Genomic DNA, 16,604 nt, shown 5'->3' with positions numbered 1-16,604 from the left:
TCCACACACTCCAGATACTCACGTGACACTCTCACACATGCATGACACTCACTCACTCCAAACCAACCTAGCTCGATGGCAGGGACTCAGCGGCGGTAGCTGAGGCTGGCGGCCTTGGCTGGATGAGTCACAGACCAAAAGTTCCGTCTACTCTGAAGTTTCTGGAAGGCGTTGAAGTTTCTTTTCTTTTCTCTCTTAAACTTTTTAATTTTCTTTTCCTATGTCAAGAATCACAAGTGTCACAATTCCCAAAAATGGCCCCCTGGTCCCACGTGTGGGCACGACCCTCCGTGCTCTACAGAACCCACAGATTCACTGCTCACGCAGCCTGTGGAGGTCCCCACGTCCCCACATCACTGCTGCAGGAACAGAAGCCACTGGGGGGCCACTGCCTTGCCGGCGGCAACACGACATTTACAGTGGCCGAGCAGCACCTGAACCAGGTGACTGGCTGCAGTCTGGGCCCCGGCGACTTTACAATGCTGCTGCCACCTCAGATTGCCCAGAGAGGTCGAGTCCTCCCGACCTGTCCCCCAGCTGGCCGCGCAGCATGGCGTGGGCCCCACAGCTTACCTTCCCACGATCGAACTCGTCATCCCAATCGTCAAGCACTGTGGTGCTGCGGGCCACTACGCTGTCCCGAACAGCATCCTGACTGACAGCCGACACCTCTCCGTCCCACGTCAAAACTACAAGACACACACAGGCGTCAGCAGCTCTGGGGGCTCCCGGCCACACCAATTAGTTACCATTCTCGAGTGCCACCTTTTAGTAAACGTGGATGTGCAGAGAAATAGAGGGGAAGGACGCAGGGACCTCCGGTGCATGGGACAGTCCGTGACTCCCGTCACTTCAAAGTGAGCACTGGGAATTCCGTGTCACAAGCCCAGGTTTAGTTCTTTGAACCCCCACCCTCACCTGAGAAACAGACCCCATGTTCCCTCCCAATCTGAATTATAAAAATATAATGCCCAAGTGGGCACTTACACGAGGGCTGCCCCAGGATCGGTCCCCTCCCCCCGGCCCTGCCCACCCAGAGCTGCACAGCCTCCTCTCTCCCCTGCCCTGGGCCCAAGGAGAAGTTGTTCTGGATCCTTCTGCAGAGGAAAGCCACCCACACGGACATCTTCTTGACCCTGGTGCAGTGGCTGTGAGGGCCAGGGAGGACCATAGTGTTAGATCCTGTCCCCATCTTTCCCGCCGAGACCCCCGGGAGGGACCCGCGCCCCCACGACCACACACGGCCCTGCACGACCGTACCTTCCTTCCCGTAAGCTCGATCAGATGCGTGTCTGAGCAGCTCCCGGACCACGTCAGACCCCTGCTCCCCGCTCCAGGACGCGAGAGGAGTCTGCTCCAGGCCTGCCGGACAAGCATGCGCACGCACTTGAAGACAGCACCGGGGAAACGACCACGCACGCTTTGTCCGCAGCACCCTTCCAGAACCTGCTCACGGGATGCTTCGGAGGAGGTGCGAAGCGAGCCCCTCCGGGCCTGCCGGGGAGCTGCTGATTAAGGCGCTCGGGGACCGCGTTCGCCTCCGCCCCTCCCCGGGCGCCCCTCCCCGATGCACACCTGCGCGGTCCCCGGGACTCCGGCCGTTCACCGCGGGCAGGGGGCTGCCCCCCGGGACAGCAGGGCCCCTCTGCCCCTCGCCCCTCGCGGCGTCGGCACGCTCGTCCCCGGCTGCTTCCTGCCGTGACTGCTTCCTGCTTCTCCTTCTCCTTCTCCTTGGAGACGCTGCAGTGGCCTCTGGCTCCGTGACGTCCGAGGGAGAGCAGCTGCGGGAGACCAGACTCGACGGTCAGCTCCAAGCTCTGAGGCTGAGACACCCCACCCCGTCAGCACACACCCCAATGCTGCGGAAGAGCCTGCCTGACGACGGCCGCCTGAACCTGCAGGACGGAGCATGCCGGCTGGCCGCGGTCAGGCTCGAGCGACGTCAGGGGCGCGAGCACAGCTACCGTTCTAATCCTGACCCTATCGAGTGCCACAAACTGGGTGCCGTGACCGCGGAGCCTGGCCCGGCCTGGGCACACCACGACACGCTCGCAATCGAGAGGCCGGTGGGCACACGGCACATGCAGACGACACCTGCCCGGGAGTGGACGGGTGTCGGCGGGGGCAGGGCTGCCTCACCTGTGCCAAGGTGGGTCCTGGTGGAGGCGGTCTTCTCCGCCCGGGCCCTCCGCTCCCTTCCTCCTCCTCTTCTTGGGGCTCACGTGGGGGCCGTCCGTCCCGCAGCCCGCCTGCCAGCCGTTCTCCAGGTGCGGGCCGTGTGCCGGTGGCTGTCTGCCCTCTTCCCCCAGCTGTGCCCGGCCCTCGCTCCTGTGCTCGGGGCCCTGGTGCTGCCCCTGTGGCTGCCCCTCCTGCGGGGGGATGGTGTCCGTGTCCCCCGGGCGCTTCCTCCTCTTCCTCCTCCTCCTCCCGGGAGGGGCGGCCGCCTCCCCCACCTCCGAGCCCGGCCCCCGCGTCTCCGCCGAGCGCTTCCTCTTCCTCTTCTTGCACGGGCTCCTGGGAGGCTCGTCGGCCTCCGGCGGCTGGTGTGGAGGGGCCCCGAAGCCCCCATTGACCTGAGGCAGGGGAGCAGAGGTGAAAGGGTTCCGTGGGCCCGATGTCCTGAGAGGCTGGGGGCTGCTGGGCACTGTCACGGAGTGCAGGCTGAGGGGGGGCTTCAGATGGCCGGATGATCGGGGAGCCGGTGAAAGAGCCCTGTGGGGACAGTCAGGCGTCAGCCGCAGGCAGCGCTTGGAACCACCCTCAGCCCCCTCCCTCCGCCCCCTCCCTCCAGGCAAAGGCCTCCCCCTCCCCCGTGAATCCCAGACACACAGGCTAACAGTAAACTCATATCTGCTAATGTCAAAGTTAACGAAAACCGTCACACGTTTTTCAGCTTCCTGCTACCAAGCAGTTCAGAGCACTGTCGCAAACTCTGACGCTTTAACGTTCGTTACAGACGTGTTAAGAGGGGAAGGCTTCGCCAGCAATAAATTCCCAGCCGCCACTCGTACCCTGGTGTTCAGCACGGGGCCTCGACGGGAGGTGCGTGCGGGCCTGCACCCCCACCAGGGTTTCCCTTTGACTTCCCTCTGAATTGGGGGGTCCAGGGAAATCAGGGAAACAGTTCGCATTGCGGATCACACAGCGAGATGAACGAGGGCGGGACTTAGAGCCACGACATCCGATGTCCATGGGTTGGACTCAGACCTGTGTCTCGCTGGCTGTGTGCCCTGGGGACGGTTCAGCACGCACTCTGAGCCGGGGCTCTCTTGTTCGTGAATGACTGACGTTAATTCCTACCGAGGGTTACCAAGTCACACAGGACTGCAATTGTCACCTCCCAGACCAGAACGAGCTACGATGGCCAAACTGTGCCACAACTTATTACTCTGCATTTTTTGGGATTAAGAAAAAGCCTATATGCCGAAGAAGCAAAGAGAAAATAAATGCCTTCAATGTTTAAGGACCTGCCATGTGCAAAAGCCCTGAGCTCAGTACGTCAGCGTGTGAGTGGGAGAGGGAGAGGCCGCGGGGCGCGGGGTGAGGGGCCCTGCGGTCCACAGCACCCCCGGAGCGCGGGAGGGATGGGGAGGGCACGTCCGCGCCCACGGCCAACACCAGACCCGCCCAAAGCTCCTGTTGGCCTCGCCCCATCTTCCTTTCTTCCTCCCTGGCTGCCAAAGGCCTCGACGGCCCCTCAGACATATCAGTCCTCAGCTTTCTGCCACTCGACACGCGAAGGGAGGCGAGCACAGCAGTGCCTGCCAGGCCGCGGGGAGGGGACCCAGCCCTCGGGGGAGGGTGTCTGCCAGAGGCCAGAGATCCCACAGCACCCACTGAACCGCGCGCCTGCTAGAGAAGCCCGCGCGAAGCAGACGGCACCAGGGACAGTCCCCACGCAGGGAGGCTCTGGGGGGCGAAGGAGACAGAGCCCGCTCCACTCAGGGACGCCCCTCACCGAATGCACAGGCCCCTAAGCCCACTCGGGGTCTGTCTGGAGCTCCCGCCCTTCTCTCCTACTGTGGGGTCCTGTCCTGGGGCTGGGGAGCGGCCACGGGACAGGTCAGTTCACAGCACAGCAGAGTCACCATGTGGAGGTGGCACGCAGACGGAAAACGAAGACGAAAGGAAAAGAATCAGCACCGGGGAGACCGAGTGCCCCTGAGCAGCCGGCTCCCTGACCAGGTGCAGAGAGGGGGGCCCGCTGCGGGACCGCGCCCTGCACCTGTCCCGTCCCGCGGGCGACCACCCTGCAGCTCTCCACCAGCCGAGCGCAGGGGAGCAGGGGGGAGGCCGCTGGGCCGGGAGGGCCCGCGCTTACCTGCTTGTGCTGACAGGCCAGGTGCAGGCGACGGCGGGGTGAGTGGCTTTCCTGGGGTGGGTGAGGCCGGAGAGGGGAGGAGCACGGAGGTCACTGCCGGCCGCCCTCCGCAGGGTGCTGGCCTGCAGTTATCGACATAAATAAAAACTTGGTGGTCTAAAAAAGGTTGCCGTGAGTGAAGAGGAAAAGCAAATGCAAAAAACAAAAAAACAAAAAAAACAAAATAAAGAAATCGGAAATAAATAAAAGAGCCCAGAAAGCAGGATGCGGGGGCAGAAGGCGGAGAAACGGAAAGCGAGGGGTGGGGGATGGTAGAACAAGAATCAGAAGTGTTTTTGGTTAGAAACGAAAAGGAAAAAAGGAAAGAAATTTCAACAAAAATCTCAGCACGACCAATCCGTGCTGGACGTGGGGGGCCCGCTGCCTGCGACCTGCAGGCCCTGTGCGGAGCCCCCGCCAGGCCCGCCACCCCGCCCCGTCCTCCCGTGAGGCTCCTTTAGGAGATGCCACAGGGGGCCAGGGAGACCTGCCATCACGCCCCATCAGCCACACGTCATGACACCAGGTTATCAGTTTCCTGAGCCCCACCTTCATCCCGGGACAGCCCCTGTCGCCTGCAGAAGGCCTGACACAGCTGCTTCCCTGGATCTGGGGAGGCCCAGCTTCCCACTCCCCTAAACCAGTGCTGACACGCTGCCAAGGGCGGGACCCCCACACACACCCACCTTCTTGGCAGAGAGGGCCAGCTTCTTGGCTGGTGGAGGAGACATGGTGCTTGCGGGCTCGGTGGCAGCGCTGCTCAGGACGGGGGACCTTGGCTTCGCCACCTTCGTGTCCTCTCCACTGGGCAGCGCTCTGGAGGGGCCGGCGGTGGAAGGGGAGGTTCCCTGAGGGTCGCAGACGCGGGCTCCGCTCTTGGGCGCCTGGGCGGGGTCGCTGCTGGTGGAGTGCTCCGGGCTGGAGCTGCTGGAGTCCCCCTTCTCGGTGGCGCCCTTGGGCCCGTGCCCATTGGCAGTCACTGCGGCCGGGACCTGGGGTGAGGTAGTGATGGCGCCCGGCCTGCGGCCCTCACACCTGCTCGGGTCGCGGGCACCGTGGAGCCCCTGAGAAGCTTTGAGGGGTGAGGAGAAGTACTGTAGGGGAGCCGATTTCTTGACTTTCTTTCCAGGCTCGTCCAGAATAGTCGGCAGGTGTGTGGGGGTTTTGGGAAGTCTGGGGGAAGGGGATGCCGAGGGTGGCTTTGGAGGGACGTGTCCATTCTGGGACTTCAGGCTCAGCGCCGAGCCGTTCCTGGACACGGGCACACCGATCTCTTCAGCGGTCTGCAGCTTCTTCATCGTCACAGGGTCCAGTCTCTGAAAGACAGCAAAGCAGGGGTCGCAATGAGCGCCCGGCGCTTCTCGCACAAGGTGCAGTGCGCTGTCCGCAGGGAGGGTCCCTGAGCGGCTCGGGACGTGTCATTTACGTGGACACACGTAACGACACTGATGCTTCTCTCAACGACTTCAGAATCGTGAGTCGTGCACATGTGGGTGTGTATCTTTATAATCTTCACTATGAAAACTACGTTTTCATCAAGATTTGAGAAATACAAAAAAGTGTAAAGGAAAAAAATTTACCGAAGTCCCATCGCTCAAATGGAACTGCGGACAAATGCCTGTTTCCTCTTTAGACTCTGGGCTGGTTTTGGTCGGCACGGGGGAATCAGTTTCATCTGAACCCCATCGTCTAGAGCGCTTTCTCGTTACAGCTCCCAGAGAAGGTCTTTAAATCTGACTAGCAACCGCCTTGTTGTAGCGAGTTTACACAAGCTGCAGTGTCTCTGGCTGTCGCTGAAAGGGACCATCCCACACTAAGGGCCTCATCCTCCCTCCTCGGGAGCTCATTACAACTGCATCTAAACCAGTTACTCTGCATTTAAATGCCCCCGGGCGTGACCGTGGACTGTTTACGGTTATCGCCCTCCCGACAAGTTAGAGATTTTGCAGAGTCCCTCTTTAAAAACTATTTGTTGAATGAACAATCAGAAAAGATGAACTTGTTTTCTGTATTAGTATTTCATTTAATTTAAAAAAATGGAATGACTGGGCTATGACTATTTTCATGAACCCTGACGCATACTGACTCGCTACATTCACTAAACTCTTATCAGCGAGTATTTCTTTTTCAAAATACTTGCTAATTTGGTACTATTTTTGGCTCTCCTCACTTTAACATTCATACCCTTTACACAGGCAACAGTGTGATTTTAAATTACTTGAATGAGTCCCTTGTGTGTTACAAATGTTAACTTTTTGTTACATTTGTTGCAAATATTTTTAGAAACTTTTTTATTTGTAATAGTTCACGTACAAAAATTCAAAGAAAATTCAAAGTTTTCATTTAGACCACTTATAATTTGTTTTTGTTCTCTCTCTCAATTTTAAGCTTTCAGAGTCTTCCTTCTTCCAGAGTTTTACTAAGAATTCACTTCTATTTTCTTCAGGTTTTTGTGTTTCTCCCTACGTTTTAAAGTAATTTATTCTTTGACGCTCTTTCTAAAGATCCTGTCTTCCCACTGCACTGCGAAACCTTTCACTGGTCGAGCGTCCACGCACCACCACGCACACGGAACCTACACGATGTGATTCCAAGTAGAACGACTTGTGCAATCACACTGTGCCTGGAGTTAATTTTGCAATGAAAATGTACGTGGTAAGTGAAGTGGCCTTGTGGTGGGTGCCACAGGGGTCCTCTCTGTGCCCTGGTCACCTGCAGTCACGACACTGCCCACGATGTCCTCTGAGCAGGACCCGAGGCTTCCAACTGTCCCGGTCTAGGCCACGGTCCACACGAGGTCAGGCTTTTCATTGCCACGCTGACGCTAATGCTTGTTTCAGCTCCGTTTCTCAAGTGGTGGAAGATGTGCGTAAGTGACCCCTGCAGACCCTGAAGAGCCCTGGCAGCTTGCACTTGGATTTGATCTTCAATTGTAGGGAAAGGGTCACAGCAGCAGTAAGAGAAGGACCGAGCTATTTCTGAATTATAAACTGTGCCGTAATAAGGGAACTGCTCATTACTTTGTTCGTAAAACTGAGCTCAATTTTTTTACCAGAAAATTTCAAAAACACACAAAAATAACTTCAAGGGTATTTCCTGTTAACGTTTTACATTATATATATGATAATCTCTCTTTCCAACCATTTGAGTAAATTTTGGATGTGATACCCTTTCACCCCTAAATACATCTGTGTACATCCCAAGAACAAGAACGTTCTCTTAATGTGCTCTCAGGACTGATCAAAATCAGGAAATTAGCAAACCACTCACATTGTCAGGATTAAACTCTGAGGAAAAAATATTTTTTCCCAGACGCTTAAGGTCAAGGGTTTGCTCGGTGAATGTGTCACCGCACTCCTGCATGGTAGCTGGTCTAAGGGACACACTGTGACTTAAAGTCTTGACTTGCTGGGTCAGGTTTTCTCGTCGCTGTCCCCTCTTCCTGCTCACCCGATGTCAGCTGATAGCAAATTTAACGGAGAACGTAGAATGAAAGGGGCGAACCGTCTGCACTCTGCCGTTGGGCTGAGCGACCCCCACTAAGAGATCGGGGGGCCTCCATGGCCCCGAGAGGCACAGGCACGCGGGTCTGCCGAGTCGACACCGATCCTTTCAAAGACGCACCTTTCCAGCCAGCGGGGACGAAACAGCCCCATTGGCGACGCTCCTCCTGCCGTGGTCCGGAACCATGGCAGGGCGGCTGCACAGGGAGGAGACCGGCCTGGACACGGAGCCCTCGGGACTCTTCTTGGAGCCTGGAATTCTGTGCAAGGAAGACGACAGGTCAGGGGATCCTCTCACTAAAGCCACGAATGCTTTACAGAAAGGGAGCGTGAAAAGGAATCGCGATAAAGTCAAGGTTATGATTCCGTTAAAAACGTTCAAACGGCAGAAACCCCGACCGCCCTGACGGGCTTCTCTGAAACCTCGCTGTGCCCTCAAACCCGCGGCACGTTGTTCCGTAGCCTCAGAAGTCGCTCCTTACACGTGGAGCAAACCAGAGTCAGAGTCACGGATTCTCAATTTGTCAGAAAGCCAAAGACGCCGCAAACGCCTTATTCGGTAGAAAGCGTGCGAAGCAGCAAAGACGCCTCCCGCCCCCAGCTCTCCAACCCCGGGGTCGGTGACAACCAGGGCCAGGAAAAGGCGTCCTCCGAAGGTGCCCTGCTGCAGTCTCCGCCCTCGTGGCCTCGTGACCGCTCTGCCCAGAGCGAGGTGAGCTACCTTCCAACACGTGAGCTTGGAGACGGTAAAACAACACGTGACTTTCCCATGGACGTGCAGTCACCTCGACATGGGGCAGAGGGAAGCTGCTCTGACCTGCCCGGCCCGCTCCGGCTTCCGTGTGACAGCCGTCCGGGCAGCCTCTGAGACATCAGAGGGCGCGCCCTGGTCCACTGCCACGGCGGCTGGCTTCCCGCCCGGAAGCCCGGCCCCCTCCCGCGAAGGACGGGGACACACGCGGGGAAGGGCAGAGGGGACAGTGGCGGGCACCGCGACTTACCGCAGGTAGAAGAGCACGTAGGCCTGCTGGTTCAGAACCACCTTGATGTTGCTGGAGTTGACCAACGAGTCGTTCATCTGATACCACTGTCCGTTGCTTGCCTGGGGGACGACGACATGAAAACCAAACATTCCGCAATCCTCACATTGTTTTTTAAAAAAAAAAAAGCATAAAAAATCTGCTGCTACTTGTCGCGCACGTCCAGGAGCACTAGGACCCGACTCACTACAGTGTGCCGCTGATTCCCACAGAGCCATCACCGCAGCGGCCACAGCTGGACTGGCGCACACCGCAGCGCACACCTGCCCCCCACGCGGCGGGAGCCACTGACCTTCACGTAGCAGTAGTAGTGCCCGGCGTGGCAGCTGTAGCCCGAGTGGACCAGGACGGCGTACAGCCCGTACATGACGGGCTCGCCGCTGCTCTGCGACATGTACGGACGGATGTTCAGGAACTCCGGATAGCCCACGTCCTGCACGAGGAGCCGAGACAACGGCAACTGAGTCACCTTCGAGAGCGAGGGGCAGTTGGCGCTCTCCATCCACACTACAGAAAGGACACGCTCGGCCCTTTAACGGTGTGGGACGCCTGGGCCCCCAGCCTGGCCCGGCAGGGGTCTCACTCGACCGGGGCCAGGGACGAGAGGCAGAGAAGGGGCCTCTCCCACGTCGGCCTCCACAAGTAACTGCTGAGCTGCCCCAGTGAGCGGCTCGTGGCCGGTCCGTTCTCGCCTCTGCCACGTGTCCCGTCGGCTCGCTCACTCCTGGGTTCTGCGTGTGAAGTGAGTGGAATAACCCGCTTTCTTCCCCTCCCCTCACAGGAACGTGGCAGGGGGGAACGGGGAGAGAATGCCAGGTTTAGGCCTTCAGGAAGAAAGGTGCTGACTCCGTACGGCCAATGGTCAGAGGAAGTTACGTTTTGATGGAGTGCATCAGGACAAAGGTCAGGCCAAAATTCATTTCAGAAACTGACCATCTCTCATAGGAAAATCTTTTCGAAAATTACCTTTGCTGGGACGACAGGAGATATAACCTATCTGCATTTCTGCCTGTACACACAGACTTGTTTAATAAAGTGTAATTTACGTAATGTGAAACGTGTGGCCCCCAGGTGACCTGTTTAATAAACCTGACAAGTGCATACTGTCAGCGACTGACAGCCCTACCAACATACAGACATCGACCCAGAAAATGCCCTCACGTCCCCGTAGGAGCATCCACCCCGAGCATCCACCGCTGACTCCTACCGCCCTTCACGAGTTCTGCCTGTCCCCGAGCGCCACACGAGAATCACACAGAATGGACTTTTTGCGTCTGGCTGCTTCTTGTGATATTTACCTACGTATCTTTTCCATTCTACCGACCAACTCAAAATCTCAGAAGCCAATATACCCAACAGGCTCACGAGCTTCGGGGCAATCTTGCTACATCGGGGGCCCCCCAAATCAGACCAGCGATTCTCAAACTGTTCCGATGGAAAAGTAGTCCCAGGAGACGTCAGGGTGACACGTGAGTCCCTGGGGCAGATCCGCCCTCGTGATCACGTTCACCACTGATTATGTCCCACGGACCCCCGGTGCCTCACGTGGCACAGTGCAACGTAGGCTCGTTAACTATTAGTAAAAGCAATGAACGAATGACTCCCCAAACAATTAAGTTTGAAAATTCTTCATAATAAATTCCCCTCTGGGAGATCCAAAACGCAACATAGACAAACGAAGGCTCTGAGAAGGCCTGCAATGAAACCGCTTAACTGCAGCTTGCCAGTTCCTGAGCTCAGGCGAGCACGGAGCACTTTCTTCCCAGATGCAGTATCAACGCTCTGCGGAGCACGGCCCGTGGGGAAACTGAGGCTCAGACAGGTGCCCTGCCCCAAACCACATAATGAGGCTCCAACACCTGAGAACAGATCCCTAGACCTCTATGACACAAAGTGAATTTCCGCCCTACGTTCCACGAGAAGCCACAGCATGGAACTGCACCTGACTGACACACGGAACAGGACATGGTGGACGAGAGCCTCACGGCCTGGTGCTCGTCGCACTTACTCTTAAGGGAACCCTGACCTTCCACATCAGGCACACCCCACGCCCAGGCAGAGGCTGGGGGAAAAGCCAGAAGGACCGCGGTTCTTGGATGTGACTGTGCACGACACTTGGGTGTTTCGCGAGAACACGCATTCCTGGGCCCCCGACCTCCACGGCGAACGTGCTGGCTCCAAGGAGGGTGGAACCTGCTCTTGAGAGGGCAGCCACGCGGCGGGCCCGGACACCAGGCGAGCACGCACCTTGGTGATCTTGCCCCCGCTGAAGTTGGCAAAGCGCTTGAGGGACAGCGTGAGGACGTTAGACGTGCGGTGGATGGTGAAGCGCTTGCTGGCGGGGACTTTCTTCTTGCACCTGGGAGGAAGGGGAGCGGGAAAGGCGTCAGCTCCTACTCCGAGAGAGTGTCCCCACACCGGCTTAATAACAGCAGGGCTGCCAGCAACGGGGTCTCCTGCAATGCGACCTGTGGCCCCTGCATCCCCAGCAGTCACGTCGAGGGGAAGCTGCCACAGAGAGACGACGAGAGAAGAGCTGGGGATTCTAGAGCAAAAATAAAGTTCTTTCCCAGCGAAGAGACCAAGATGCATGAAAAGCACCTTTGAGATTACGGAGAAAGAACAAATTAGAGCTGATGTGGCCAAGTGACGGAGAGGCAGGAAGTCACTGTGAGGGAGGCCAGAAGACAGCACAACGAAGGGGTCGGGGCAGAGGCCAGGTGGACAGCTCCTAGAGCTAAGGGAACAGCTCCTAGGGCTCGGGGGACAGCTCCTAGAGCTCAGGGGACAGCTCCTAGAGCTACGGGGACAGCTGCTGGGGCCCTGGGGGACAGCTCCAGCTAGGGGACAGCTCCCTGGGAGCTGGGGGGACAGCTTGACAGGGGCCCACTCCCTAGGGCCAGGGGGGAGCTGCTAGGGCTCAGGGACAGGTGGACAGCTCTAGGGGACAGCTCGAGGGGACAGCTCCTAGGGCTCGGGGGACAGCTAGGGGACAGCTGCTAGGGCTCAGGGGACAGCTCCTAGGGCTAAGGGGATGGAGTTAGAGAGAAGTAAAAGATAGTGTTTGGGCATAGAATAATAAACCTAAAAAACACAATTAAGAGAAATATTCTTTTCAGCTCTAAACGGCCTAAATATAAAGTAATACGCACGTACACTCATTCTGTGCAACCCTGAAGAGTGTGAGGTCAGAGCTACATCTGCTCAAAGGGAGAAACGTAGAAAACGTAAGAAACGGAAGCGGCAGAACATGCTCATCTAAGAGGCAGGACGGCAGGGTGGCTGGAGCACGGGCTCTGCAGCAGACGGCCGCGTCCAACACGGCCCCTCTCTGTGCCTCGAGTTTCCATCCTGTGAAATGGGGATAATTCCAGCACCTACTTCGCCAGTGAACGCCCGTGAGGCACTTGGAACGGCGACCAGCACACGGTAAGTGCTGTGTACACGTCAGCTACGAAAACCATGGCTGACACTCCATGCGTGTGGTTTAGAGGTGTTCAGTTTTAAGACAGAGATCTGGTACCCGAGACAGGTGAACAGGGTCGCCTCTGAGCACGGGGGAAGGGAAGGGAAGGGACAACACGCAGCAGAGTCGCACAGGTCAGGTCGCTTGTTCTGCGTCTTTCTGGCCCCTCTGCCACGAGCGAAACCAAACTTACTTGGCACACATGTAGGCGTTCTCTCCACTGAGGACATCTGGCTTCACAAAGAGTTCCAGAGCACGCACAATGTTTGCAGCTTGCTGAGAAGGACAAAAACGCAGAATAAAATAAACAGCAGAAGAAAAAGGCTGACTCGAGAAATGCCAAACGGAAGGTCTTTTTCAGGCTGAGGCAGCAAATCGCAAAACCTCACTCACATAAAAACTGCCCCACTAGCCGCCACCTTCTGGGACTGAGACAGATCGCAAAGAAACGGGGGGGCAGGCCGTCCGCCTTCTTCACTGATGGGGGGACGTGGGTCACGGACACGGGAGGCCTGCCGGACTGCGCCGCGCGTTTCCAGGCTGCAGCCGGGTCTGCGCCAAGCCGCAGGCTACAGGGACAGGGCTGTCACTCGCTACCTCGGGACACAAACTGCATTTCATCTCTACTTTTTAAATGAAAAGAATGCGCACGGGCAAACGGCGAGGAAGAAAAATTCGAAAATGGTGGCTCCTACTTCAAGGCAGTAGGAGTCTAAGTATCTCTTTCCTTATCTAATTGGGTAACACGGCCTCCCGGGTTCCTGGGGTTTGGGGTTTTCGCCCTCCGCTCTCCCCATCCTAACGCAAACACAGCCGTGGTCCGTACCCGGATCTCCAGCGCCACGTCCAGGTAGGGGTCGTAGGTGTCCGAGACGCTCCTGCACACCGAGCACTTCACTGCAACGGAACGAAGAGGCAGTGAGCGGGCACTGGTGGTCCCGCGTGCCTCCCCCAGGTGACCAAGTTCTAGAACGGGGAGGTCACTCTCAGCAAGCCAGTCCCCCGAGAGCCCAGCATCGGGAGAGAGGTCACGGACACCCAGAGTCCACAAGGAGCAACATGTCCAAACCAGCGCTGCCCGGGACGGGACATGTCCCCTGACGGACCCACGGCCTCCCTAGGCATGTCCTGCCCAGCGGCCACGTCTGAGGGACTAAGGGAGTCGGAGGAAACATAATGCCGCCTTCACTGCCCACGTGCCGGGCGTCAGGCTCCAAACTTCCTGCCGGGGGCGGTGTGCCCAGCGGCCAGAGCACGGGCCAGGGTGCGCGTCAGCGACCAGGCTCGAGGCCTGTGGGCCGGCCCAGGGAAGCGCCCCGGCCCGGGCCACTCCCTAGCATTTCCCGGTTAAAGTTCTAATCCTTGACACGAGAAGGGGTAGAGAAAACGTCTCCACTTACCACGCGATCTGAGATAGCCGCCAAAAATTTGATGGACCAAAGTAGTAGCCTGCGTCTGACGATCCAACCTGGGAAGGAGGCCACAAGCCGTCACGCGAATGACAGGACACAGCAAAGCGGGGCCAGCAACCCCACCCGGGGCCCTCGCACGTCATTACTGGTGCAGCGACACGGCCGCACGTCCGACGCCCTCGCCCCGCATCTCGGCAGGACCCCGGCCGTGCCCGGTGGTCTCCCCACGGCACTCTCCCCGACAGGGCCCCTCGGTGCCTCTCGGCGGGCAACCTCGCCCCCGCTTCCCAGAAATTAAAGGCCTGAGCAGCTCCCCGTCTCGATGACAGATGCCCACCCCGCCACCTCTCCAGCTCGGCCCGCCTCAGGCCTGCACGGTCACCGCTACCTCTCCACTGGCTGTCACATGCGCCAGCCTCGTATCTGGTGACAAGTGGGGCTGGCAGAAGGGGACACCTGGGGCAAGAGCTGGGCAAGTCACCAAATCTGTGAGAGAAACAGAAGCGGCGTAAACCCTGGCAAAGGCGCTCACAGGAGAAAAGAGCGAATGAGGACCGAGCGCCTCATCTGATGACAATCGGCCCCCGGGAAACAAGCACGAAGCAGAAGCAAAGCTCAACACAAAACTCCCAGCCGAATTCCGGATGGGGACAGAAAAACCACCGCGAAGGAGAAAATTTAAAACTAAAAATAAAATGGAGCAAAAAAAAGAGAAAGTTGATTGAACTCAGGAAAGACGTGGAAAACAAAGGCATAATCAGTTCGGACGTGAAGGCTAAATTACAGGGCGCCCAGCCGAGAAGACTTTCAGATAAAATCGCGGTGAGGGCGCGGCGAGGTGGGGAGCAACCGGGGTGACTCCAGGTCGGGGCGAGCTGGAGAGGAAGTAGCTGAAATGAAGGCAGCTAAGAGTCGAAGACTCCGAAAAAATAAAGCACAATAATCAGACAACACAGACAACTAGCGCGTGAGAAAAATTTCCGGGAGGTAAAAAACGGCCTTTAACGAGAAGCAGCGAGAGTAACGGCCATGCACGTCCCCGAGGTCATGAACCTCGGGGTGAGAACGTTCTTCTGTCCACACGCCTCGAGTCGACCTACGCAGAGATTCACCCTCTGTCACTCAGGGAGCAGATCGCCGGGGGAGGCGGCCAACGACAGTTAATCCAAGATGTTCCTAGTGAAACCATCGGACTCTAAAGATTTTAAAAAGACCCTGAAGTGAAAAGATCAACTGCTACCTCAGGCTTCCAAGCCCAGCCCAGGGCGGCCGGGGGGCTAAGAAGGAAGCAAAGGGGGGGACGAAGGCGGGAGGAGAATGTACAAATCTTGTTACGTTCCAACAAAATAGGAAATAACACAACCAAGGTTTAAGAGCAGAAAGGAGGGAGGAGGCAAAGGACACCATCAAAAACCGAGGGCCAAGGGCGTGCCAAGGGCGTATGAAGGGCGCCCGCAGAAACCTACAGCTCTTCCTAAACCTGGAACGGACGTTCACAATAAACAAAACTCAGAGAACGAAACAGCCCATACGCTCTATGCGATAATTACAAAACAAAACGATTCGGCGAGGTCAAGACCAAACTTCAGTCATAACGGTAAATGTGAAAGGGCTGAACTTGCCCATAAAAGAAACGGTCCTTCGATCTGGCTCACAGAGCAGGACGGAACTGGAGACAGGCCCAGAGCGAGGGGCCTCAGTGCGCGATGGCCATCGGGAACCTCGGCGAGCAGGCCGCACCCCGATGGGGGCACAGCAGAACCCGAGCCCCAAAGCATCAACTGTGACAAAGGGCACTTTGTAATATCAACCAAGTGAAGTTGTGAGGGATATGAGTGTCCGACCACAGCACCTTCCTTAAAGCAGCAGCCACCGGAGACGCAGGTGACAGGCACACGCCATTCTCGGCGGAACCCAGGGGAGCGAGAGGAAGCAGGGCCAGGGAAGACACGATCGACTGCGGACCTCACAGAGACACACTCGGAACCCCGCCCCACGACACGAGTGTGCGCCGTCTCAACTGCACGGGAAACTCACAAAGAAAACGTCAGGAAGCCTCACGAGGAAGAAATTCTACGCCCTGCTCACACGTTCACGTGAAAACCACCAGCGAAAGTCAAACACAAAAAGGCCCCTCCGCCTGCACGGCAAACTGACAAGTTGCTGTTGGAAGGCCGGCCTGTGTGCCATTCTCACCGTCTCTCATGTCACTGCAGACCAGTGACAGCTGTCCCATGGGCAGGTGGCCGGCGAGCATCCCAGTCCCCAGCACCGTGCCCGGCCACGCCTGCCCCACCTGACGTCTGACGCCCTCACCCTTCTACCAGGGTCTGCCCACCTCGGTGCCCTGTAGGGATGGCCCGTCACCACCTACCCTGCCCGGACCAAGAACCTGGGCTCCTCCCCTCCCTCAGGCCCAAACCCAAACCTATCCACTCCACCCCCAGCCCATCCCTCCTGAATTCTCCCACCTCCGGAGTGTGGCTCATCAGCCTGGCACGGGGTCAGTCATTGTCCTAAGAGCACCCAGGTGACTCCACCCTGGACCAGGGCTGGGAACCACTGAGACATGCCACACTCACCTGCAGAGCAGGGAGGTCACCCCCCCCACCACCACTTGCTTCTGCAGGCCCCGCGGCCCGGCCACATTCCGCAAGCTCTAAGCCGGGGTCACTCCTACGGGGGAGCAGCATGATGCTCCCGGGGGTGCTTCCCCGTCCCTCCACTGCAGCACTTACTATGGTGACGGCGTGGCTGCCAAGGGGTTACCCGTCTCCCCCGGTTACACTCCGAGCTCCTCAAACTCAGGGGCCACATCTTAAC

At 57.7% G+C, this 16,604-nt stretch overlaps 1 protein-coding gene across 5 annotated transcripts in view; it reads right to left on the bottom strand.

The window, feature by feature from the left end:
* Nucleotides 1-16,604, bottom strand: part of USP36 (ubiquitin specific peptidase 36) — a 31,698-nt gene that overhangs the window by 1,980 nt on the left and 13,114 nt on the right. For all 5 annotated transcript variants that reach the window (XM_039859131.1, XM_039859129.1, XM_039859128.1 and 2 more), the window contains exons 7-20: nt 13,770-13,837; nt 13,196-13,266; nt 12,563-12,645; nt 11,151-11,262; nt 9,196-9,336; nt 8,865-8,965; nt 7,985-8,123; nt 5,047-5,676; nt 4,322-4,443; nt 2,140-2,712; nt 1,576-1,781; nt 1,261-1,362; nt 574-689; nt 68-218 (exon numbers count right to left, since the gene is read on the bottom strand). In XM_039859131.1, coding sequence (XP_039715065.1) covers nt 87-218; nt 574-689; nt 1,261-1,362; nt 1,576-1,781; nt 2,140-2,712; nt 4,322-4,443; nt 5,047-5,676; nt 7,985-8,123; nt 8,865-8,965; nt 9,196-9,336; nt 11,151-11,262; nt 12,563-12,645; nt 13,196-13,266; nt 13,770-13,837 — 2,596 coding nt within the window. In that variant the 3' untranslated portion in view covers nt 68-86. The remainder of the gene's footprint in view (nt 1-67; nt 219-573; nt 690-1,260; nt 1,363-1,575; nt 1,782-2,139; nt 2,713-4,321; nt 4,444-5,046; nt 5,677-7,984; nt 8,124-8,864; nt 8,966-9,195; nt 9,337-11,150; nt 11,263-12,562; nt 12,646-13,195; nt 13,267-13,769; nt 13,838-16,604) is intronic.

This window comes from Pteropus medius, unplaced genomic scaffold (assembly GCF_902729225.1).
Source record: "Pteropus medius unplaced genomic scaffold, Ma_sr-lr_union100, whole genome shotgun sequence".
Taxonomy (NCBI): Eukaryota; Metazoa; Chordata; class Mammalia; order Chiroptera; family Pteropodidae; genus Pteropus; species Pteropus medius.
The sequence above is the reverse complement of the archived record's forward strand: the minus strand, read 5'-3'. Positions and strand labels throughout refer to the sequence as shown.